We start from the raw sequence: 24,383 nt of genomic DNA on the forward strand, positions 1-24,383 counted from the left end.
TCTTGTTGTTGTTGTTCTTCTTCTTATTGCTATTGTAAATACAATTATTATTATTTATTATTATACCCTCAGTCATATTGTCAGTTATGCTGTCAATAGCGGACACCCAACTCCAGAACCAGACAAGTTGTGCAGATGGATACCAACTCAAATATACCTTACCGATGTTTCACCAGTGTCCAATGAAGAATCATGCCGAAAGGGGTCTGATACAAACCATACCGAAACTGATCCCTATTCCGACAATTACCAATAACTGTCCCATAAGACAGAATCGACTGGGAATACTCGAGGGCAGGCGCGTATGTAAAATCCCAGGTTTGTCATCAAAACAATGTGATGAAGTGATGTGGCGTTATCTAAATAAACAATAACACCTCTTTTCGGAGGGCAATCTGAGATAATTTTTAGGGAAAACAAAAACATAAACAAAAAAGATCTTCACTTTAAAAGGGGGCACACTTCTTTTTAACGGCATTTTTTACATTACAAATTTGTTAGGAATTCATGAAGAGGATTGTTAGGAATTCATGAAGAATATACATATACCTCACTGATCAAATAATACAAGCGCGAAGAGCGAGCTGAACATTTTATTATATCAGACCTGAAAATAGATATTACATTCTTAGTACTATTTTTTGTAATCATGCCATATATCACACTACCTATAATGCGAGCACGACCCCTAAATTGAATGTTTTAAGCACCGATTGAGATATAAGCATGTGACGAAGAGGTTACATATCTATATGATGATGATGATAATGATACTACTACTAATAGGAATAATAATTATAACAATAATACTACTAATAATAAATTATGATACGAGCACGAAGCGCGAGGCCGCGAGCTAAACCTTTTCTATACATTGACCCCAAAATCGAACGATCAAAAGGATGGTCCGGGCTGAAAAAAACTTATATGTAAATAAATAGAGTAAAATCACAAAGCAAAATGCTGAAAATTTCATCGAAATCGGAAAACAAATAACGAAGTTATTGAATTTTAAAGTTAATTAATATTTTGTGAAAACAGTTATATGCACATTACAGGCGGAACTGGGGGGGGGGTGGCACAGCGGGCACGTGCCCTCCCCCTTGAGAAGCAAAATTAAAATTCCTAATGTAAAAATGCCATTAAGCTGGTGTGCCCCTCTTTTGAAATTGAAAACCTTTTTTTGCTTGTTGGTTTTTTTCGGGTACGAAATATCCTTATTTTGTGGTTAGACTTTTTTTGGCCTTTTAAAAATTTTCCTCCGAAAAATTGGCCCCCTATTTGGAAAATCCTGCATCCGTCCTTGACGCACATCGTTTATAAATATTAAATTCAATTCAAAAGTTTATTGATATAAAATCCTAACATTGAAGGATCATCATAAAAAAAAGATACATAAGGGGAAAAAATAGGTTAACATCAGCATAACATAGTAACAACGAGGAATTAAACAAGACATACAAAGAAAAAAAACAGAAAAATACCAATCTTGGATAAAATGTTAGATGCGAGATACATATCAATGCATAAATATACACACACATATATAATATACATGAACATAATACACATACCTATACATAAACATAATATCTTTTTCTTTCAAGCATCCTCAGTCTCTCCACGTACATAACTTTTTCCTTTAACACATATTTTGCTGATATCCATGTCATTGCCACCTTATATCAATTGCAATTTGTTTTTGTTAGTTATTCTCATAAAATCAGGTTTATTCAAATATTTTCTACCAAGAACTAACAAATTGGATTGACAACTGATCAAGTGCTTAGTTATTTTATTGCCGCTACCTATATCATCATAACGGATACACATCTACACATTTATGAAAAAAATAAACCAATTATGATTTCATGTAAGAACATAAGAAAAAAGTGGGAATATGACGTCATCAGTCCACTGATATTCATGAATACATGCCTAGAACTGTTTCACCGGAATAATGAGAATCATTAAGATTCAATAACTTTGTTGTGTATTATCCGATTTTTGAAGAACTTTTCAGCATTTTGCTCTGTGAAATTTTTCTTCTTTTTATTTAGATATAAATATCTTCAGCCCAGAGTATCTCTTTAAGCACTGATTGACATGTAAGAATGCGATGAAGAGGATACATATATTCATAATTAATAGTAATAGTTTTCTAACGCAAAGCGTGAGCTGACCCCAATAGTTGATGCAATTTGATATATATGATTCCACACTTTTTTGTTACTTAACATTTATATTTTATTTCTGGCAATTGGAAGCGCTGTGATACTTTTTGGGTATAGCGCATATAAATGACCGTTTTTATTATTATAATTATTCTTATTATTTTCTTTTCAAATTGAGAACTGAAAACAAGAAAATTCAATCACTCCTAAAAAACATTGTTAAGACAAGTATATATTTCATTAATCAATATTGCGAGCAAGCTAGAATTTTGTACAGAACTGAAAAAAGAGACAAATTTTAAGTATTGCTTGTAGGAATTCATGAAGAACATAGCATCTCACAAAATCAAATAATTCGAGAGCGTAGCCCAAGCTTAAAGTTTTTGATATTGAGATCTGGAAATTAACATTTATATGATTGATAAAAAAATTCGAGAACAGCATAGGTAGGTATGTCATTATTAAAGGACAAGTCTATTCCATAAAACTGCTGATTTGAATAAAAAGCGAAAAATCAAACAAACACTGAAAATGTCATCAAAATCGGATTAAAGATAAAAAATTCAGTTATGACATTTTAAGGTTTCACTTATGTTTCTCACGGAAGTTATACGCATTTATATGCACAACTGAAATTCAAATTAGAGAATCGGTGATGTCCCTCATTCACCGTTTTTTATTGTTTGAATTTATTGTACGATATTTCAATTTTTACAGATCTTACAATAAGGACAAACTTGACTGAACCATAAAATAATTTAAAAATGGCAAGTCTTTATGTTAGTGAGGAACAAACTTTTTTATCAGAACAGGACAATGAGTAAACAAAATGTTTCATGTAATTGTATGTCATTCTTCTCTTTTATATATCTTGATGAAGATTGTTCTGACGAAGTGTGTAAAAACGGCTGGTGCGAGGAAACTACAACGGGTTTTACATGCCATTCTTCAGATGTTTCCAATGATTCGATCTGTGAAAATGGTAAAGTATAATATCTTTTTAATGGTCTTTATTTCGTCTAATACGCAAGGTTATAGGGTTGTAATAGGGAAGGGACTACATACATGTTTTGGGCATGGTAGTCTTTGATTAGAGTGTAGAATTTATAGAATAGCAGTTGCCGGCGGAGCGAATGGTATGGAACCATTTTAATATCCGTTTCCATGGCACAAAATCTTAACAAAAATTACTGAAAAAAGGACGAAAAAAGTCTTGCAGATAAATACCGCGCGTCTCAAAAAACGTCCCATTAAAAGCTGTTGTTTATATTTTTGTTTATGGGGTAGTCTACACTTAAATGTCTGTAGTTTTAATGAAATCTTTGTTTTTCTCACAAACATGATGAGATATCTAACAAGGCAGGATTTTACACCCCGTGGGCCCCACCTGATTTTGGTTCCATTGTGTACTTTTCGAAAAATGGCACTCCCATGAACATGAATGATGAACAGGATAGTATCTGAATAAACCTTTTACGCAAGCGCGAAGCGCGAGCTGAAAATTTGTGATAACCTGACCTAAAAAATTAACATTTTAAGCACTTTGGGTCATCAAGCAGGATGGGTATCTATATAAACAATCTATGTGAACATTTTTTATATTCTGAACTAAAATTTAGACATTCTAAGCACTTTAGATAACCATGAAACTTATCTTGTACCCTATTCAGATTTCTATTTGTTTGAACATATCTTTGAACCATGGAAGCCTTCTACCTGGGATTGAACTGCTGCCCTACAATAAATGATTATTATGAATGATTAAGAATTATAGTTCTTTTGAACCAAGATGCAATGATGCAATTATGAGATGTGTCCTGGTCAAGATAACCTACACTTTGAGAAACCTGTTTCAATAAATGCATATTTTGTTCCTGAAGAAAAAAAAATCCTTGCAGTTTACATCGTTAACGCCTGTAGCTGAACGTGAATAGATAACAAATACATATTAACTTGGATGGAGAGGTTTCCTTTTGTGTAAATATAAACTGCTCATATTTTTAATATTATTAGACCATATTACACAGAATTTCATCCAGTTGTAGAAAATGAATTGTATTTAATTGGGTAAAGGTATAAATTATATCATGTTGTATTTTAATATCATACCCATCTAAAGTGCTATTAACATTTTTGTGAGACACGCTGTATAATCGACTTCTATTGGCCTTATCCGTTTCCATGGAAAAAGGATGCGGCTTACCAGCATTACCCAAGAAGCGAATAGTAAACATAAATAAATTATATTTCTAGTAATAAACCTATATGCAGTAAAATATTCGTCATTTTTAATAACCATTTTATACCATCTAAGCAATAGGCTAACGCTATACAAAACCTCAAAAAACACATAATTTATTCATAAATTGTTTAGGAGGCTGATATGTTTTTTTAACCTGGAAAGACAATCCCAATTTAGATAATCTATAATGCGAGTTTGTTACCAAAAGCCACTTTTGTTATGAGTTATATGGAGAATTTAGGTATCCATTTCAGTACCTGAATCAAACTTAATTTGTAGCTAAAGTCTGAGAGACATAAAAATGTATCCACCTTCAAAATTTTAATATTTCTTAAGTATACACTCACATATAAGGTTGGTTAATGTATAAGCTTACCAACTGTTGAAAGAAAATTGCATAAAAAACGGGTGGATATTTTCTTAGTTCTTTGGGTTCTGTTGACCAACCGGGTAGGTTGAAAAAAATAATTTTGAGAGTGTATATCACACGTTATGTATGTCTGTGAACAACTTACTAAGGAAATCCCCTTTTCACTTTTTATTTATATGATTTAAAACAAGCGGAATGGGAACTTAATGGAAATTTACTCCCTGTGTTTATCAATGGGCTTGTACATCTGATAATCAGATAATGGCGTCCGGTCGGCCAATCACGTAACCCAGCCATTTCAGAAAGCCCCCCCCCCCAAAAAAAAAAAAAAAAATTTTGATTTATAATTTTCACAAAGCGTTAGGTAAGTTTTTGTGGTTGGGCCTACTTCTATTCATCGATGCTGGTAGTGATAAGTGATCGCATTACAATGAAAAATTATTCTAGTGGCATACAAAATGGTTTAAAGTGGCAAGTTGGCATTTTACGAACACATCCATTATGCGAGAGATTGTGCTGCTCCTAGAAATGTGAGTTTTAAGGGAGATAATTTAAATTCACAATTAGCGCTGACGATCTACGAAACGTTCTGATGATTAATGTGGGTAAACTCTTTCGTAGTACGAGCACATGTATTGGAAATGGGTTCTCAAGAACAAAAATTTCGTTTGATTTGATTTGTTCCTGAAAAAAGTGACTTTGTACAAGACCTACACACAAAAATCTATATATTTACACAACTGTGACCAGCTACCCCCAATCACAAATTAGACTCCAGCGAAGGTTCTCTTTATATATCCAAATTAGTGAGTTTATTTTGAAGATGTGAAGTGGTGAAGTTGAATATTATAAAGACAAGATACAGGAGTTTCTTTCACACCACTTTTCCGTACTCCCTGGATGTTACAAGGACAGTATGCAAGTCTCGTGCTTAAGTGATACCCGAACTTTATTTTGTTTTCTCTATATTCGCTTTTAGCCTCTCACCGAATTCTTCATACAGACGATCAATTAGTACTTACACAAATTATTTTTAATTAATTTTGAAAGGTTACTCGTCATTTTAATGCTTAGGAAGAGCGCCTTATTGTTGGCTTCGGGGTGGCGGGTCAAAAAAAAAACAATAACATTGTTTTGATAAAATATGTTAAACTCTTCTAATTTGGCACAGAAGAAATTAACAGGATATATATTGCCTTGGTAAGCAACGTCAAAAGTATTTTGTCTAGTTTAAACGACCTATAAACCAGCAGCAGCCTAACCCCAACTCATCATCTTCTCAATGAAGTCTTGTAATATAGCCCTCTTGAATAATAACAAACTAATTCACTCATCAATACAATCATATCGCGAAACTAATTAGTTAATTTCAAAACAATTCTCTACACAAATTAGGTTAATAAGGGATGCAACAGATTTTATTGCTAGACCATTGTCTCATATTTTTAATCACTCACTTCATACAGGAAGAGTTCCAAATTCAATGAAAGTGGCCAAAGTCACACCTATCTACAAAAAGGGTGAAAGGGATAACCCTGGTAATTATCGTCCAATATCTGTCCTTCCATTATTTGCAAAGATTTTAGAAAGAATGGTAAATGATAGATTACTTGTCTTCTTGGAAATGAATGAAACATTGTATAAGCATCAGTATGGTTTTAGGAAAAAGTTTAGTACAAAACTTTCCTTAATTAACCTGATTAATGATGTTATCAAGTCGATAGACAATAGAATGGTTACAATTGGAATTTTCATTGATTTTAAAAAGGCTTTTGATACGATAGATCATACTATTTTGTTCAAGAAATTAGAACACTATGGGTTGGAAGGTATGCCCCTTCAATGGTTTATGGATTACTTATCTGATAGATTTCAGTTTGTAACTTATAATGGGGCACTCTCTGAGTACAGTCCAATAACTTGCGGCGTACCTCAGGGGTCTGTTCTTGGACCAACTCTGTTTCTTTTGTATATTAATGATTTACCAAGGTCAAGTAACTATTTCACTTTTAGACTGTTTGCTGATGATTCCAATTTGTTTCATACATTTCAAGCTGGAAAATTTGAGATAGATCTGGGAGAAGTGACCCTAGAATTAAAGAAAGTTCTGAATTGGTGTAATGTCAATAGAGTTACTATAAATTTGTCAAAGACAAATTATATGCTAATTAGAGGGAAGAGACAGGCAATTAAGGTAAGAGAGAAAATTCATCTCATGGACACAGAGGTGCATGAAGTAGATGTTACAACATTTATTGGAGTAGACATTGATAAACATTTGACATGGAAAAATCATATTGCAAAAATTAAATTATGCATACGCAAGAAGGTTGGTATTCTATATCGACTGAGACACTTCGTACCACGAAGTATTTTGATTCTGCTGTACAAGACATTCATACAGCCCCACATCACATATGGTATTGAAGTCTGGGGTGGAGCTAGAAAAAGTTTTCTAGATTCTATATTATTAATTCAAAAAATGGCAGTGCGTGCGATAACATTCAGTACATATATGACAAGATCAGCACCATTATTCAGGGTTCTTAAGATACTTGACATTCACCAACTGTATAGATTATCTATATGTAGTTTTATGTACGATCTAATTAATACAAATTTGCCACATTCACTGCTGCAATATTGTTCACTGATTAAACATAGATATAATACAAGGCAAAAGGAAGACGATAACCTGTATGTACCAAAGGTTAGGACAAGCTTGGGAAAAGAGTGTTTATCCTATGTAGGCACAACTTCTTGGAATGAGCTACCAACCAAAATTAGAAAGAAACCATCAAGATCAAGTTTTCGTAAAGCTATTGTCGAACATCTGTTGGAAAAATGAATTTTGATACCATCTATATTTTTTATCATTTAGATATCTTTCATATGTAAATACTGTTAACTAATTTTGTTAAATTGTTATGTAGTCATTGCTACCGTGTACTAGTAGACTCACGATTTTCATTCTTAAATACATGTTTCTATCTATCTAGACTAGAAGGGGCCAGACTTGACTAGCATCCATGCTATTTTCTGGTTCCTATTATCCTTGCTTTTCTATGTATTCATAAATTATTGTCTGTAAACTTGTAAAATTCGTATTATTGCATTGGATAATAAATTCATTCATTCATTCAAATAGTAGGCAAATTTATTTTCTATATTGGTTTATTTTAAGACTAGCTATTTATAACACACAATCAACGTGATATCATATGCAGTGTTGTTATCGCACCTTTAAAAGAATGATATAGAAGAAACTAATATGCAAGCCTTTGTCATAGCTCTGGCATGTTCATTGAATCCTTGCTGTCATGGAGGATCTTGTAGGTAGACCGAGATTATGGGCCCCGTTGCATAAAAGTTCCATGTTATAGTAAATGTGCCTTCCAAGAGTACACTCTAAAAAATATTGGATAAAAGTGCGCCATTATATGTCCAACCAACATTAGGCATTTCTTTTGGGCATTTTAGTTTATCCAGTGTGATGAAAATTTTCCCATTCTAAAGTAATTGCTGCTTATTTTTTAACCTTACTGGACAATATGCTTCTCGCATTGGGCAAAGTACTGCCCAAAATTGGTTGGACACATAATTACCCTCGTGGTGATGAAAATTTTACCCAAGTATTTTTTACAGTGTATCTTTCATGGAATCCTTGATTTAGATTGGCTGCTGAGCCTTGTTACCATGGTAGTTCCCTGTGGATGGCAAAGTTACCATAATGACAACTCTTATGCCACGGGACCAAGGTTTGACTGTTTCTGTCCAGAATGGTAAAGTGGCTTTACTTGTCAGAATAGTAAGAACGCCATTATGGAATACAATTGAATATTTCACAGGAGAAAAGGACGACAAAATCTCTAATGTAGCTCTTTGCTTCACATAGCAAATTTTCGATGTCAAATAAAGAACAAACTACAACATTTCATTATGTCATTCCAGTCTCCATCATCTTTCCCCATCTGGTAAATTCAGCGAATCTAAAAGACCGAGGACAAAAGACAAATTATAGTTGCTATTCAAACGAATACTACAGCCAGAGCCCTTGTGCTAATTACTAATGCCGACTGGAATTTTACGATCGATTTCAATTTTGAACGCGATTTGGAGTCTGACCTACAAAAATAACTAAGAAAATGTTTCGACTGTGTAAAGGTGTCATCAAACAATGTATTATTTATTCTAAAATCCCAATACAGCCCCTCCTATTTTCTGAGATTATAGTTCAGTCTCCTATTGCTTCTTAAGTAATCTGTACTTGTGTAATTTCATTTTGTCAGACTCTTTAATCGATTCAGTGAGGCTACTTGGAGATAACACCAATGAAGGAGTAATAATGATATCCTCTCGTACCATGATCGGAAATGCTACCACCTACATGTTGATAGAACAAGATGGATGGAATTCAGATGCGTCCCGACTGGTCTGTCAGTATCTAGGCTTTGAAGGTATATCTCATTTATCTATGGAACATTCATTTTTAGGCAGTGGATGCACACATGTATACATGGGGTTAAAATTCGCGGGACATGACAAAATGATTTATTTGTCCTGGGGCCGTTTCATAAAGCTGTTCGTAAGTTAAGAGTGACTTTAAGAACGACTGGTGATCCTTTCTTACGCGCTAAACCATCGCCTATATATATATATACCATGTACCAAAAGAAAGAATCACCAGTCGCTCTTAAAGTCGTTCTTATCTTACGAACAGCTTTATGAAACACCCACCAGGCGCGTTAGGACAACAAACTGCATAATCTGGACGTATTCATGACCATGAACATCATAGTTTTGGAAGTTTAAAAGTGAAACCAAGACGTTGAGATAATCATCTTATTTATTTCTACATCTCTTATAAAAAATGACCAGATGACGAGTTCTTGGATCTCGCCATGTCTGTACATCCGGTGCATGGGAGAGACGATCAGGGGCTCGTAACACAAAGATTAGCAATCAATCGTACTCCTGATTTTCATGACTGATTGTACATTGTAGTCAATGTAATCAATCGTAGAATAATGTTCTACGATCATTGCTAAGCTTAAATTTACGGACCCCTCATCATAAGATCTCGGATATCCATGATCTTGTCAATTATTGATCATCTCTCAAACGAGATGTACACATGACGAGATGATCATCTTTAAGCCTCCATACATTATACACACACATATACTGTGTATATTATACTGTATACATGCATTGATAGCTGTCTCTTTCTATGTGAATATCAACCCGTACAGTGGCGTACCGTGGGTCACGGCATGGGGGGGGGCACCAGCAATAATTTTGAGTCTATTGCTTATTGAGCCCGCGAAGCGCGCTCGGTTGCCAAGTATACTGATCTAATAGAGGCATTTTAAGGACAGTGCATATGTATCTCACTGATCAAATAATGCGAGCGCGAAGCGCGAGCTAAAAATTTTTGGTATTCAGACCTAAAAAGGGACATCATAAGCAAATTTATGTAATCATGATACGTATCTATCTCGCTAAAGAAACAATGCGAGCGCGAAGCGCTAGCTAAAATTTTTGTATATATTGACCCCAAACGCGGACATTTTAAGGATGTATGCATATCTCACCATAGTCATCTAATGCGGGTGCAAAGCGCTTGTTAATTTTGTTAGAATTACATCTAAACACATATGAAGCACTTGTAGTCTTTGTAATCATGATAAACATACGCATCCCACTAATAAATTTTTGCGAGCGTGAAGTGCGAGCTGAAAATTTAGGAAATTCAGACCTGTAGAGGGGCATTCTAAGGCTTGATTAGGAAGTCACTAAGACCATGCGTATTTTACTAACGAAATGATGCGAGCGCGAAGCGCGAGCTGATTTTTTCTAATATTTAGATCAGAAAAAGGGACATTTTAAGGACTGATTTTAGGAAATCATAAAGAGCAGAAATATCTCACTAATCCACTAATGCGAACGTAAGCACGAAAGATAATATTTCATATTAAGACCTTAAAATGGGGTAATCACGTTAATTAGTCATGAAAAAAGAAGCATATGCCACTACATAAAACAATGATAGCATGAACTGCGAGACTTGAAAACGGAAGGTTTGAGTACAACATGATTATTATCTCGTAAAACAAACAATGCGAGCACCTGCAACAATAAAGACATAAGCCCTGAGCAAACTTTGTTTCATGAAAAAATGTTTATGTAATATAACATAACACAATTATAAGATAATAACATTATAATGAACAATAATTTTTCCTTTCACAATACGTTTCTTTTCCTTTCTCCCTCTTTTTCTCCTTTTCCCCGTTTTTTTTTTTTTTTTTTTTTTTTTTTGGGGGGGGGGGCAGCCAATGGGGGGGGGCACGTGCCCCCCATGCCCCCCGTAGTTACGCCACTGAACCCGTACAAGAATGAAATTAAACAAATTTTCGAGCTTTTATTATGTTCGCCAATTTAGTGGTAATACGTATTCTTGTATTCTTTGTTATGTTAACAAGGAGTCTATGCAACCTTGATTGGGAAACATTTCAATGTGTCATCTTTGGATAATAACACCCAGTCAGCGATCGTGGAATGTCCCGATAACGCTACTGCCATCACGGAATGCTGGTATAATGAAACAAGGGTTGGTCAGATAGAAACATCTATCGGTGTCATCTGCTGTTCGGGTGAGGTTACCGGGATGCGCGTTTCCGTTTTACACCCTGGCGAAGGCATTTTCCGGAAAAGTAGTAAAAAAGCGACTAGTGAAGAGTCTACGTCTACGTTTGTTTACATTATCAGCTGGGCGCGCGATCCAAAGTCCGCACCGAAGTTATCCGCAGAACATACCGTACTTGCAAATGCAGCTAAGCTTATACTTTCCAGGTTCATTACGAATGCTTGATCATTTGCCTTGCCGATTTGCTGATGTCTGTCTTTCTCTCTATCTGTCTATATATCTATCTCTCAAATTTTATCTCTATCTATCTATGTAACTGCAGTATCTATCTATCTATCTATCTAATAATCTTCTCTGTCCCTCTCATTCTTTATCTAACATCTATCTATCTCAAATTCTCTATCTATCCATCCATCTGTCTGTCTTTCTTTATTTCTCTCTCTCTATATCTACCTAAGTAACTACAGTATCTATCTGTTAATTAGTAGCTCTTCTCTCTCATTCTTGATCTATATCTGACATCTATCTATCTCTCATCTATCTCTCAAATCCTCAATCTATCCATCTGTCTGTCTTTCTCTATTTCTCTCTATCTATGTATCTATCTATCTGTTAATTTGTCTATCTTCTCTGTCTCTCTCATTCTTTATCTTTCTATCTATCTATCTGTCTCTCAAATTCTCTATCTCTCTCCTTCTCTAGCATCTGTCTGTCTTTTTTTCTCTCTTTCTCTTTGTCCGTCCATATTTCTATCTATAATATCTCTCTCTTTCTCTCTCCCCCTCTATATATTGACCTCTCGGTCTCTCCCCCTCTCTCTATTTATCTATCTATCCATCCATCTCTCCCTCTTTCTATCTTTCTATCTATCTATCCACCTCTCTTAATCTCTCTCTCTCTATTTCTATCTATCTATCTATCTGTTTATCTTGTCTCTATCTATCAGTCCTCTATATCTATCTTTCGGCAGCTTCTAAGTGTATCAATCCATCAAACTTCAATTTGTCTTTCCATTATAAGTATCTGTTTATTTTGATTTTGTCTGTCATTCTATTCATTTAGTTAATAATTTATTTTTAGAAAAAAAAACTATCATAAACAACGCGACTGCAAAAGCATGTTTGGATTTCACTCCTGACTGCCGCTCTCTCTGTACATGAAGTGCCGAGGAACTCTGTGCTCTGATCAGTAACTGTGCAAAGTGCATGCGGTGGTGGACTCGCCTGTGTCGCACGCTGCATGCAACCAGCGACGTGTGTAGACTCTTCACTAGTCGCTTTTTGGCTACTTTTCCGGAAAATGCCTTCGCCAGGGTGTAAAACGGAAACGCGCTACCGGGATCAATACGTGCAAACCTATTAGTGTTACACGTTTTTCCCTCGTAATTTGATATGTGTTTATCAGACCAAGTGTCATCACCACTGATCTTGGATCCGTTTACTATGTACGATATTTTGCTGAAGTGTAATGGATGGTACGTTGCACTAGACGGTGGATAGATATACTTTTTGATGATCATACTTTTGTTGCCGACTAATACCGATTAAAATACGCATAAGACTGGTATAAGCGTGACACGTAGATCTCGATTTACCCGTTATTTTTTTTATTTACGTCGTGTACACTTTAAAAAAATATTGGGTAAAAGTGCTCTCATATGGTAATTATGTGTCCAACCAACATTGGGCATTTCTTTTGCCCATTCTTAAGTAATTGCTGCTTAATTTTTAACCTTACTGGACAATATGCTTCCCGCATTGGGTAAAACATTGTCCCAAATTGGTTGGACACATTACCCTCGTGGTGGTAAAGTTTTTACCCAATTATTTGTACAGTGTATGTCTTCTATTCCTCTCTCATGTATTTTAAATTCTGGCGGCTCGCTGTATCTAAAAAAAAAAAAAATCGATATTGTAAAATTGCCTTTTTTGCGCCAAATGTCAAAATCCTGATGCATCATTTTCCGTGTGCGGGCTGCAGTCCTATATACGCGCGCATCAGTTTTATGGAAAGACTTTCGGGTGATTTATCCCATATGTCCCGTTTTATCCAACAGTTACCTAGTAACAGAGTTTCTCCATGAATCAAAATCAAGGAAAAATCTGAGAACCGACAACTAAAAGAACAAAAGTTTTGATGAAACGCTCCCCGGGTGCACAAATATCCATAATACATTGGCTATGCAGTGCTGATCCGGCCGGGGCTTCATTCCAGTTGGTTCTTGTTGTTTTCCTTGCATTCGTTGGTAAACTTTTCATTCCCCACTTCCAAGTTGGATCCCTTCGGTGCCCCCGTAAGGGGGGGGGGGTAGTATCTGCACAAACAGCTATCCATGAACATTAATTTTCGCCAATAAATGTTACTCCAATCTTGGGCAAAAGATTATAACAGGTAAAAATTTATTACTAGTGTATCCGATATATGCACAAAAGAGCTCGAGAACAATAGCCTACCATGTTTCGATCCGACTAGAGTTGACCTACTTTACATACACACAAACGAAAACAGGTCATACTTATTTGTTATTGGCCTTCGTCTATTATGAATTAGGTGCCCTTCTAAAGGATTTTTTTTGGGGGGGGGGGAGTGTTACACCCACAAATGTAATAATCGCCCACAAATGTAATAACGCCCACAAATGTAATAACACTTTACCCACAAATGTAATAACGCCCACAAATGTAATAACACTTTACCCACAAATGTAATAATTTTTGATCGCCCACAAATGTAATAACACTTTACCCACAAATGTAATAACGCCCACAAATGTAATAACACTTTACCCACAAATGTAATAATGCACTTTACCCACAAATGTAATAATGATTTTACCTACAAATGTAATAAATTTGAAGTGATTTTTGGCGAATTCGTTCTAAACTAATATCCTAGAGTAATGCGTTCATATAGCATAAAAGTTCAAAGTCTTTTTTCCAGACCCGGTTAATGAAATATTACAGTACAAGTCCAAGTTTTTTTCCAGACCCGGTTTTTCAAATACGTCTTGAAACAACCGGGTCTGGAAAAAAGACTTTGGACTTATATCACAATTTTTCAAACAACCGGGTCTGGAAAAATAGACTTTGGACCTTTATTATATTTTTTAAACAACCGGGTCTGGAAAAAAGACTTTGGATTTATTTTTGTACTTTGATGTTTTATTAACCCGGTCTGAAAAAAAGACTTTGCACTTTTGTGCTATATGAACGCATTACTATAGGATTTTAGTTTAGAACGGATTCGCCAAAAATCCCTTCAAATTTATTACATTTGTGGGTAAAGTCATTATTACATTTGTGGGCGATCAAAAATTATTACATTTGTGGGTAAAGTGTTATTACATTTGTGGGCGTTATTACATTTGTGGGTAAAGTATTATTACATTTGTGGGCGTTATTACACTAGTGGGCGTTATTACATTTGTGGGTGCAACAGGGAGGAGTGAGTTGCTACTTAGTGGACGCGTCGCGGTCTAGTGGTTCTGACTCTCGCCTTTGAAACAAAGAGTCGTGGGTTCGAATCTTAGCCATGGCGTGTTTTCCTTCAGCAAGAAATTTATCCACACTGTGCTGCACTCGACCCAGGTTAGGTGAATGGGTACCCGACAGGATTTCTTGAATTTCTTGAATACATGAGCGCTGAAAGGCAGCTCGAGCTAAATCCGGGTAATAATGATAATAGCAATGTGCCTCGGAATAGATTGTTTCTAGATAGATGGCGCTATGCAAATGCCTATTATTATTAATATTATTAATGATGATGATAATAATGATACTATGCGATAATAATAACAATAATAACAATAAGGTATATTTACCAAGGGTAGCCACTTTAGTTCCGAAAACTGTTCTCCCAGCGGGCCCTGCTATTGTTACTCCGGCTGTAGCTGAGCTGCCTAGGCGCTCAAGCATTCAAGGAATTTGTTCCTGCCGGGTACCCATTCACCTCACCTGGGATTAGTGCAGCACAAAGTGGATGAATTTCTTGCTGAAGGAAATTACGCCATGGCTGGATTCGAACCAACGACCCTCTATTTCTAAATCAGAAGACTAATCCACTAGGCCACAACGTTTCACACGCTCAATTATTACTGATTGAAAGAATTTATAGTCAAATATTTTTAATCAAACTATTTTCTAGAGGACTAAATATCTTGTTATTTTCAAACAGTGAATCGGGTTTGCAGGTCACCAGGTAATCCAATTACACAAAACATGGCTTTCACACCGTCAACCTGCTACACTGGGTCTACGTGTATCAAGGCATCACGATTGGGTGGCATAGTATGGTACCCTAAACCACAAGCGAATTCGGATGACAGTTCTCGTTGGATTCAAGTTCGCTTTATTAACTCAATCCATCTCATCACTGCCGTTACTACGAAAGGAAGACGATGGGGAGTGTCATCCTACATTGTCTCCTTCAGTCTTAATGGGACAGGATGGAATGAATATTTGGACAACTATTCAAAATATACCAAGGTAGCTATATTAAAAAAAAAATATTTAAAAATAAAGCGTCGGTGAATACATTGTTTCACCACGGAAAAACAAACCGGTTGAAAATATCCTTTATAAGGATTTATAATTAATATTGACTGCACACAAGAACAGAAATCGGGTGAAGTGTATTTTGTTTCTTGTAATAAGTTTTTCGCAACAGCGTAAGATTGGATCGTGGATCTTTACATGTTCGATTGAGCAAGATCAATCTGGTAATCTGAAATTTTATTCTTCTCATGCTACATTCATTAACAGTGGATACATTAAAAGTATTTCATAAAAATGAAATTAGTCATCGGCATCACCATCATCATAGCATATTTATCACTATCATTTTTCGCTTAACATTAATTTGTAACAGGTGAATAGTTCTCATCTCATAAAAAACGTAATTCAATACATAATAGGTCCTATATGTCAGCCTAATATAATTTAAAATATACAACCTCATGCCAATGTCACACCAGTGAAACAGACTAAAGTTCGACTCGAAATAATACCTTATTTCCAATAAAAAAAAATCATCGGTCAGTATAGAATTTGCTTCGTTGCTGTAAGTGTCCCATTAGAGAGTTTTCGCAATCACAACGCGGCCGCTCTCTACAACGCATGAATTCCTTTAATGGAAGTGAAATTACAATGGAGAGCTGAGAGGCTTTTGTCGAAAGTTGGTGGATAGCAAATTGCAAATTTGGCGTTGTCCAGAGTCCCTAGAGTCACGAGACGACACTTCTGTCCCGGTCTACCAACTGGAAATTAAAAGGCATCTGTAAATGACTGCATCGCATTTGGACGATGATATTAATATCTTCAAGTGTATCTTTTTTAAGGTTTACTACTCTTACCAGGGATCAACATTGCCCTCGTTGCCGTTTTTTAATATTGGGTCAATATCAAAAAGTGAAGCAGATCTAGAAAATTTAGATTTTCAGCTTTATTATCATATTAATCATATCAAATATGTAGAATTTAAGATACCGTCATTTTAGACTTACATTTTTCAAGTTTCCCCCAATTTTGTGTGAGAGAGGGCTACAAATCAAAGACTACACACATCTTTTGCTCTGATAACTTCGCGCCAAATCAAGCTAAGTAAGAAAGTGAAACATCATCTGAAAGTTGAGATCATTGTGATTACAATGATATAACATCCATTTTGATTAGTTAAAAAAAGTACCGTCATTTTTTAATCCAATCTCTTTAATCGTTTCAAAATGTTGACATTTTGCCCGGTCCGAGTAAACCCGTACCCGTGGTTGCCAAGGTCAGGACAACCCATGCATGATACGCGTGTGTGTGTAACAGTTGCAGCTCGGTGATCGAACCTTATGCTGCAGCCTGAGCTTTGGGGAGCTTTGTCGAATTTTATTGGTGAGTTGCATTGTTTTTTATGGTGGTATCGCTATAACTATATTACCAGAAGTATCCAACACCCAGACATGCCAGATATCGACATAAACTTGGAAGGTGTTGATAAGCTGCTGAAGAACCACAAGTGTCGCAAATTTTGAGGGCTAGACGGCATTACATCCAGAGTGTTGAAACTGTTATCGAGAACCATCGCTACAATTCTTACCACCATCTGCAGGATTCAATATGACACCGCTGATTTTCCTGATGACTGGCGTCAAGCAAATACGGTCCCAGTCTACAAGAAATGCAACAGAACGGATTCCACTAACTATTAGTATTGCCCAACATCTCTTACGTACCTTTGCTGCAAGCTGCTAGGTAACAATATAGCCAGCAACAGCTTTGGGGCTTCTTTTCGGACAAGCACAAAAACTGACAGATCAGGTGTCCTTGTCATGGATTTCAGCAAGCCTTCGGGAAGGTTGGTCACCACAGACTTACTACGCAAGCTGAAATACTACGGAATGAGTGGGAAAGCAAAGAAGTGGATCTCATGATTCCTTTTAATAAAAGAAAACAAGTATTGCGCGATGGTCAGCATTCCTCAATAGTAGATGTTGTTTCTAGCGTGCACCAGGGTTTAGTTCTCGGTCCATGCTTCTCCATCATCGATCAAAGAACGACACTAAACAGTTGCAGGAGGACCTAGTCAAAATCATTGAATGGGATTCTGACTGGCTTGAAGAACTCAACACCCAAAAAGTCATCTGAATCTCAAGGAATAAAAAAAATTGTCTATCAAATACATTGGAGTAACCATCTCAGCTAACCCGAAATGGAATGAACATGTAGCAAACTTCAATCGCAATGTCAAACTACTCTTACCTTCCTCCAGGGAAACCTTCCTACCAACTCACCCAAACTGAAAGTTACAGACTACAAAGCCCTACGCCCACTTGTAGAGTACAGCAGATCAATTTGGGATCATTTCACCAATACTGTATTAAATTGAAATGGTCCAGTCTTGAGCTGCATTATGTATGATGAACAAATACCACAACGCATCAATGCCATAACTATGCTAGAGAATATTGGTTGGATACCTCTTGAAAAACGCAGAAAAGACTCGAACCGGTGCTCATGTACGGCTGCAATCTCGTTGATTTCCCAGTGAATAAAATCCTCGTCCCACTTCCTCGTACTTCCTCGTTCGCGTATACGCGAACTAGATCCTCACATGCAACTGGCTCCCAGATCACCCAATGCAGGATAAAACTCTACAAACTGTCCAACAGCCTCCCGTCAATGTTTGACGGAAAGCAGAAGCTAAGATATCAATGCACACCCGACCCAGCTATACTTACACACACTGACTAAATTATCTACAAGAATTATTAGTACTTTATATTATTACACATCCACTCTGAAGAAGAAGAATATCTTTCGATTACAAACATATAAATATATAGATAATAATTAGTTTTACAAAAAAGGTGAACAACAATTAATGACAATTTAAGAAGGTTGCAGGGGTTGCTACTATTAGCTTAGCTTGACTGTGTGGCAATTTAATCAATTTATTTAATTGTCTCGCCTGAACCTGCAGTCCGTCAGTCCATGTCGGTCTGTTTATCTGTTAAAAATGTTGAAGATTCTGTTCACTTTCCTCCCATTTCTTTTTTTTTACATCAACGAAGTTCAGACTTGGTACCTATGATTCTTGGGTAATACACATGTGACTCTATGAGGGACGATTGGGTCAAAGGTCATTTAGGGGTCAAAAGGTAAAATGATACAAGCCTGTGTTCATCTTTTTTAAAAGTTTTTATTCAACTTGCTCTCATTTCTTAATTTCTACATCAATTTGATCACAATTGGTGAAAATGATCCTTGGGTAATTCCACATGAGTGTTCATGAGGATGCTGAGATCAAAGGTCATCTACGGTTCAAAAGGTTAAATGATATGAAGTGATTAGAAGATCATCCTTTTTTTGCAAGCTTTTGTACAACTTCTTCTGACTGGCTGCATACATTTTGATCACACTTGGTAAAACGGGGAATACCACATGTGTATTCATTAGGATGATGGGGTCAAAGGTCATCTAGGAGTAAAAATGTCAGGTTTTTTTTCAACTAGCTCTTATTTCTTTATATCTACATCAATTGTGTTTTTACTCGGTGTAAGTGATCTTTGGGTAATATCGGACTTGTGTTCTTTATGATGATAAAGCCGACGGTCATCTAGGGTTCAAAAGATCATATTACATATTTCATTGATTGCGGAATCAGGAGTGACTCGTGGTTCGTGAACCGCCATTTCTATAAGTTGTTGGCAAAGCCTTTAGGCTTGACAAATCCTATCATTTCCACATTTTATAATTAGATATTTCCCTGTAGTCCTGAGATGAATGATGTGACACACGTCTTCGAGAAGCCTGTACTATGTCGCCTCTTCAGGATTCATGTAAAGACGATTAGATCTTCTGCCATGCTTAGATTTGAGTTAACTGGGTACGACCAAGTAAATGATGCCCTGGGTATGTATTACATTAATTGCAGTGCTGCAAAAGTCATGTTTTGTAGAAAAAGCTTCAGCATGGTTTTATAGATACCGTAATGGATAAAACCCTGCGGCACTTTGGTATATCTTCGAATACGATGTAAAAACAGCCAATTTATCATTGAACCATCATATAATTTCACAGACATTGGTTAATTGATTTCAGACCAAAGAACCGAGTATACAAGGGCGTAAGCTGGGGTGCACTGTGTGCACGAGCACCCTCCCGCTGAGGCACTGATGTGGAGTTCCGACCCCGGGTTCCGACACTGGCAAGCAAAACGAAAATCCTTTCAAAGACTAGATTAGGTTTATCCCGTTATTTTTGTGAAACTACCATGTGAGTAGGCATAATCCAGCACATGAATTTTTAAAAGTTAAGGTGAATGTGTGATCGAAATGTGTATTCTGTGCAGCTTCTATGAACCAAGAACACGGATGTCCATCTCCAATCCATGGGGAGCCTATAGGGATTCAAGATGGCCGCATCCCAGACTCTAGTGTGACTTGCTCATCACTTTTGGACCCTCATTTCATTCAGAGGCTTAATGCTACCAACACTGTCGGAGCTTGGAAAACTGATTACAACAATACGGATATGTGGGTTAAGGTAAATACATTTAAAGGAGATACTGCTTTTTTTCTTCTTTTGTTGTATGGTATCAGTCATTATTTCACAAATACTGCTTGTGTTGACATGGACACTGATTTGTGGATAATGCATTTTCTCATTTAACCGATCCCCTTTCTTTCTTTCTTTCTTTCTTTCTTTCTTTCTTTCTTTCTTTCTTTCTTTCTTTCTTTCTTTCTTTCTTTTTTTTCTTTCTTTCTTCTTTCTTTCTTTCTTCTTTCTTTCTTTCTTTATTTATTTCTTTCATTTTTCTTCTTTTTCTTTTTCTTCCTCCTCCTCCCCTTCTTCTTATGTTGTATTTCATATCAAATTGATTTGAATCCAGTAAAATCGAACAAGCTGAATGGGAACATCGTCTCCAAAATAACACCCCAAATAGATTGATAAATAAGTACATGAATTAATAACTAAATAAATAATTTAATAAATAAATTGGAGCATTTTATGGCTTTGTCCTTTCACATGATGTACGTCTAACATGATATGAATTTGTGTGATTATACAGTGCATCCCAGAAAAAAAACGAAACCGAGATTAAGCGATGATTTATCATAACTTAATCACAAATACAATAAACAAAATAACATACCAATGTAAAGCTTAGAATCTCCTCTTTTATCTGATATTACTTATATTATTACTCATTCTCGCATGAGTAAGCAAAAACAATTTTAAGAAAGAAGTGAGTTTGAACGCTCACCTGCAGAACCTCTTAATTTTATGAAATTATTGAAATTCAAGCCTTATTTCAAATAACCATTACTTTGTAATTTCTTGACCATTTTCTGTAATTGAGGTATCAAATTAAAGAGCAGATATTGAACTTTTTCAAAGGGGGGTTTTCTTTTTGAAACCCCAGATACAGCCCGCCAAATGACTTTTCGGTATCCCCTCTTCAAAATGTTTTTGCTCACTCATGTGTGAATGAGAAATAATCTAAGTAATTTCAGATGAAAGAGGAAATTCTAAGCTTTACAATGGTAGGTCATTTGTCTATTGTATTTGTGGTTAAGCTACGATAAATCATCGATAAATCTCGGTTTCGTTTTTTGTGGGACGCACTGTATAATCATTTTCTTCACAAAAAGGGCATTCCCCAACAAGAAAACTGTTCGCTGCAAACCCAGACAAAATCCTTTGATAGTGGTACAAACATTTGATACATCTAACAAGCCCTGGCTAAATCGAAGCATATTCCCCACTCACTGCCAGTCAGATACCAATACCCTTAAATCATGCAACAGTCTCTTTTACAAAAAAACTTTTACTTTCTCGTCGTGATACAGATTGATATCGGAAAGCCTTCTTATGTCACCGGTGTTATCGTTCAAGGGAGAGATACACATTACCAATGGGTTACTTCTGTCTTTATCTCATACTCTATGAATGACATAGATTGGGTCTTTGCTTTGGAGCAAGAATGTGGTACCCGAAAGGTGAGAGGGAGAGGACACATTCCTTATGTTGGCAATAATAGTGATGATAATAAAATGATAATAATAATGAGAACAGAATGATAATGATAACAATGATAATGATGAAAAAATGATAACAAGAAGAAGCAGTAGAAGAAGAGATAGAAGAAAAATGATAATAATAATGATAATCACACCATTATTGTTATCATTAAACGATAATCATAATAAAGATATAGAATAAACTTTGCATTCAATAGGGCAGTGTTACCATTTTAAATGTCCGCTACCTTAATTCATTACCCTGCGGGTAGCAGTATAATAACCTACACTCAGTATAATCTTAATTCATTTCGTCTAGTAATTTACCACCCATAATGCATTGGCCTTTTTTGAATGATGGGCTTGATAGATTGATATTGATACATGATTTAGTCGGAAGAGCTTTTGGACTCTGAAAGCAGGTATTTAGGGCTTTTCTATGATATGAATATGTATAGAATCAGATTTTCTTTTGTTAGATTATACTATGAAAACAAAACAAGAACAGACGGTCCAAAGGCCCATGTCAAAATAATTAATATGTTCATCCAAAAATATCATTCAGAAATGTCGAAAGTAAACCGATCAAACGAACTGAAAATCCCAATTCTACAAATGCATGACGAGATAGAGGAATCCAAATACTAAAAAAATGAAATAAAACTTGCAATTAAAAATTAAACTCAAGGTTCACAAATCATTAGGTAAACATATTTAAATATAACTATGGTAACCTGATTTTTTTTTCAGGAATACGCAGCTAACTTTGATCATTGTTCGCTAGTGACCATACTGTTTCCTCGACCAATCAACGCACGATACGTCAAAATACATCCTAGAAAATTTGATAGACAAATATCCATGAGATTTGAAGTACTTGGTATCCGACAAGAATGATGGAATGAATGATAGTGATACTAGCTGTAATGTTGATCATTAACCGTATCAGACATCTGAGCAGGGCAACTTTGATACATTGTTGCCTGCTTATGACTGGGATCAAATGGCCGGTCAATAAATTTCCAATTATTGATCCACGGGCCCAATAATTGACCGCTCAGGGGAGCGTCTCATGAAAGGACTTGTCGGACGTTTTAACCGACAAGTCCTGTTTTATCCGACAGTCACTAAAGTAACAGTGCTTCTCAACCAATCAGAATCCAGGAAAGTTGTCAGATCTGACAACTTGTCGGACGAAAATATTGATAAAACACCCCCTGGAAAGTCATTGAGAAAATGCATGGAAATGTAGTGGGCAATACAGCAGAGCTAACATCCGGGTATTCTACGCGTTTTTGTACGCGCCCTTGAACCGCGCAGTGCTATACGTCATACTGCGTTAACATTTGATCGGCTTTTCGTTTATCTTGCACTGCGTTTACACGCTGTTACAGCTCGCGGTTCGGAACCGTGAGCCGATGCAAAAACCCGAAATGATACGCACACAGGCGCGCGTTTTAGGGGGTTAAAATCCCAAAGGGGAACAATATTTTTGACAGCGTGAGATACTGAAACTCTTTAACCTTTTTTGTTTTACAGTCATTTTTAGAACGACACACATTTTCAGGAAATATGGTTATGGTTTCTGGGCTTGACAGCTATGGCATAGATTCCATATACGTTCACGCGCGTTAGTGATATCAGGTCCGGTCTGAGCGACATTGGGCGACCGCGCGTTTGTTATCGGACACAACCAGCATGCATTGGTGAACCACTTTCAATTTGCCATTCGGTTTTAGTCTGAAATGTAATCATTAAAAGGTTAAACGTTATCACATTGTTATAAGATGGAAAAGGGGCTTATCAAAGGTATGTTTCACAGAGGGACATGTTCGTCAAAATCGCGAGGCCTACTATGATATGTAATTGCCCCGTGAGGGCGAATTTTTTTCATTTTTGACAATGGAAATAACAATTTTTAGGCAGAAAAGTACATTCATCGTTTACTTTTGTCCTTAAATCATTTCTTATTTTTTCTACTTTAGGGGGGGGGGGCAAAATCTCGTTTTGCCCCCCAAAATGTTATTGGGGGGAGGGAGGGCAAGTGCCCCCCCTCCCCTTTCGGCGCCCTTAGCTTGTACGCACACCAACAATTACGTCATAATAAAGACAACGCTGGATCAGTGCGCTTACAATTACGTCACAATGGTAAAGTAAATGAAATGCGCACAAATTCCCGATGCAGAATCGGCTTTCTAGGGAGCGTTTCATCAATATTTTCATCCGACAAGTTATCAGATTTGACATCTTTCCTTGATTCTGATTGGCTGAGAGGTACTGTTCCTATGGTAACTGTCGGATAAACTGGTACTTGTCGGATAAAATGTCCGACAAGTCCTTTCATGAAACCCCCCCCCCCCCCTCCCAGTTTGCACGTAGTAAAAAAGCCGATTCTGCATCGGCTCGCGGTTCAGAACCTACTACTTTGGTGGTGCAAATTG

General features: G+C 36.3%; 1 protein-coding gene across 1 annotated transcript; it reads left to right on the forward strand.

Annotated features, from left to right (window-relative positions):
- The first annotated feature begins 78 nt into the window (after positions 1 to 78).
- LOC121422203 (coagulation factor VIII-like) lies at positions 79 to 22,939 on the forward strand. Its single transcript, XM_041617106.1, has 9 exons — positions 79 to 318; positions 3,055 to 3,156; positions 9,076 to 9,243; positions 11,272 to 11,442; positions 15,609 to 15,919; positions 19,678 to 19,831; positions 20,271 to 20,464; positions 21,772 to 21,921; positions 22,693 to 22,939. The coding sequence occupies exons 1-9, from the start codon at positions 87 to 89 to the stop codon at positions 22,837 to 22,839; spliced, it is 1,629 nt and encodes a 542-aa protein (XP_041473040.1). The 5' UTR covers positions 79 to 86; the 3' UTR covers positions 22,840 to 22,939.
- The last annotated feature ends 1,444 nt before the right edge of the window (positions 22,940 to 24,383 follow it).

The sequence above is a fragment of the Lytechinus variegatus genome, chromosome 10 (genome assembly GCF_018143015.1).
Source record: "Lytechinus variegatus isolate NC3 chromosome 10, Lvar_3.0, whole genome shotgun sequence".
Taxonomy (NCBI): Eukaryota; Metazoa; Echinodermata; class Echinoidea; order Temnopleuroida; family Toxopneustidae; genus Lytechinus; species Lytechinus variegatus.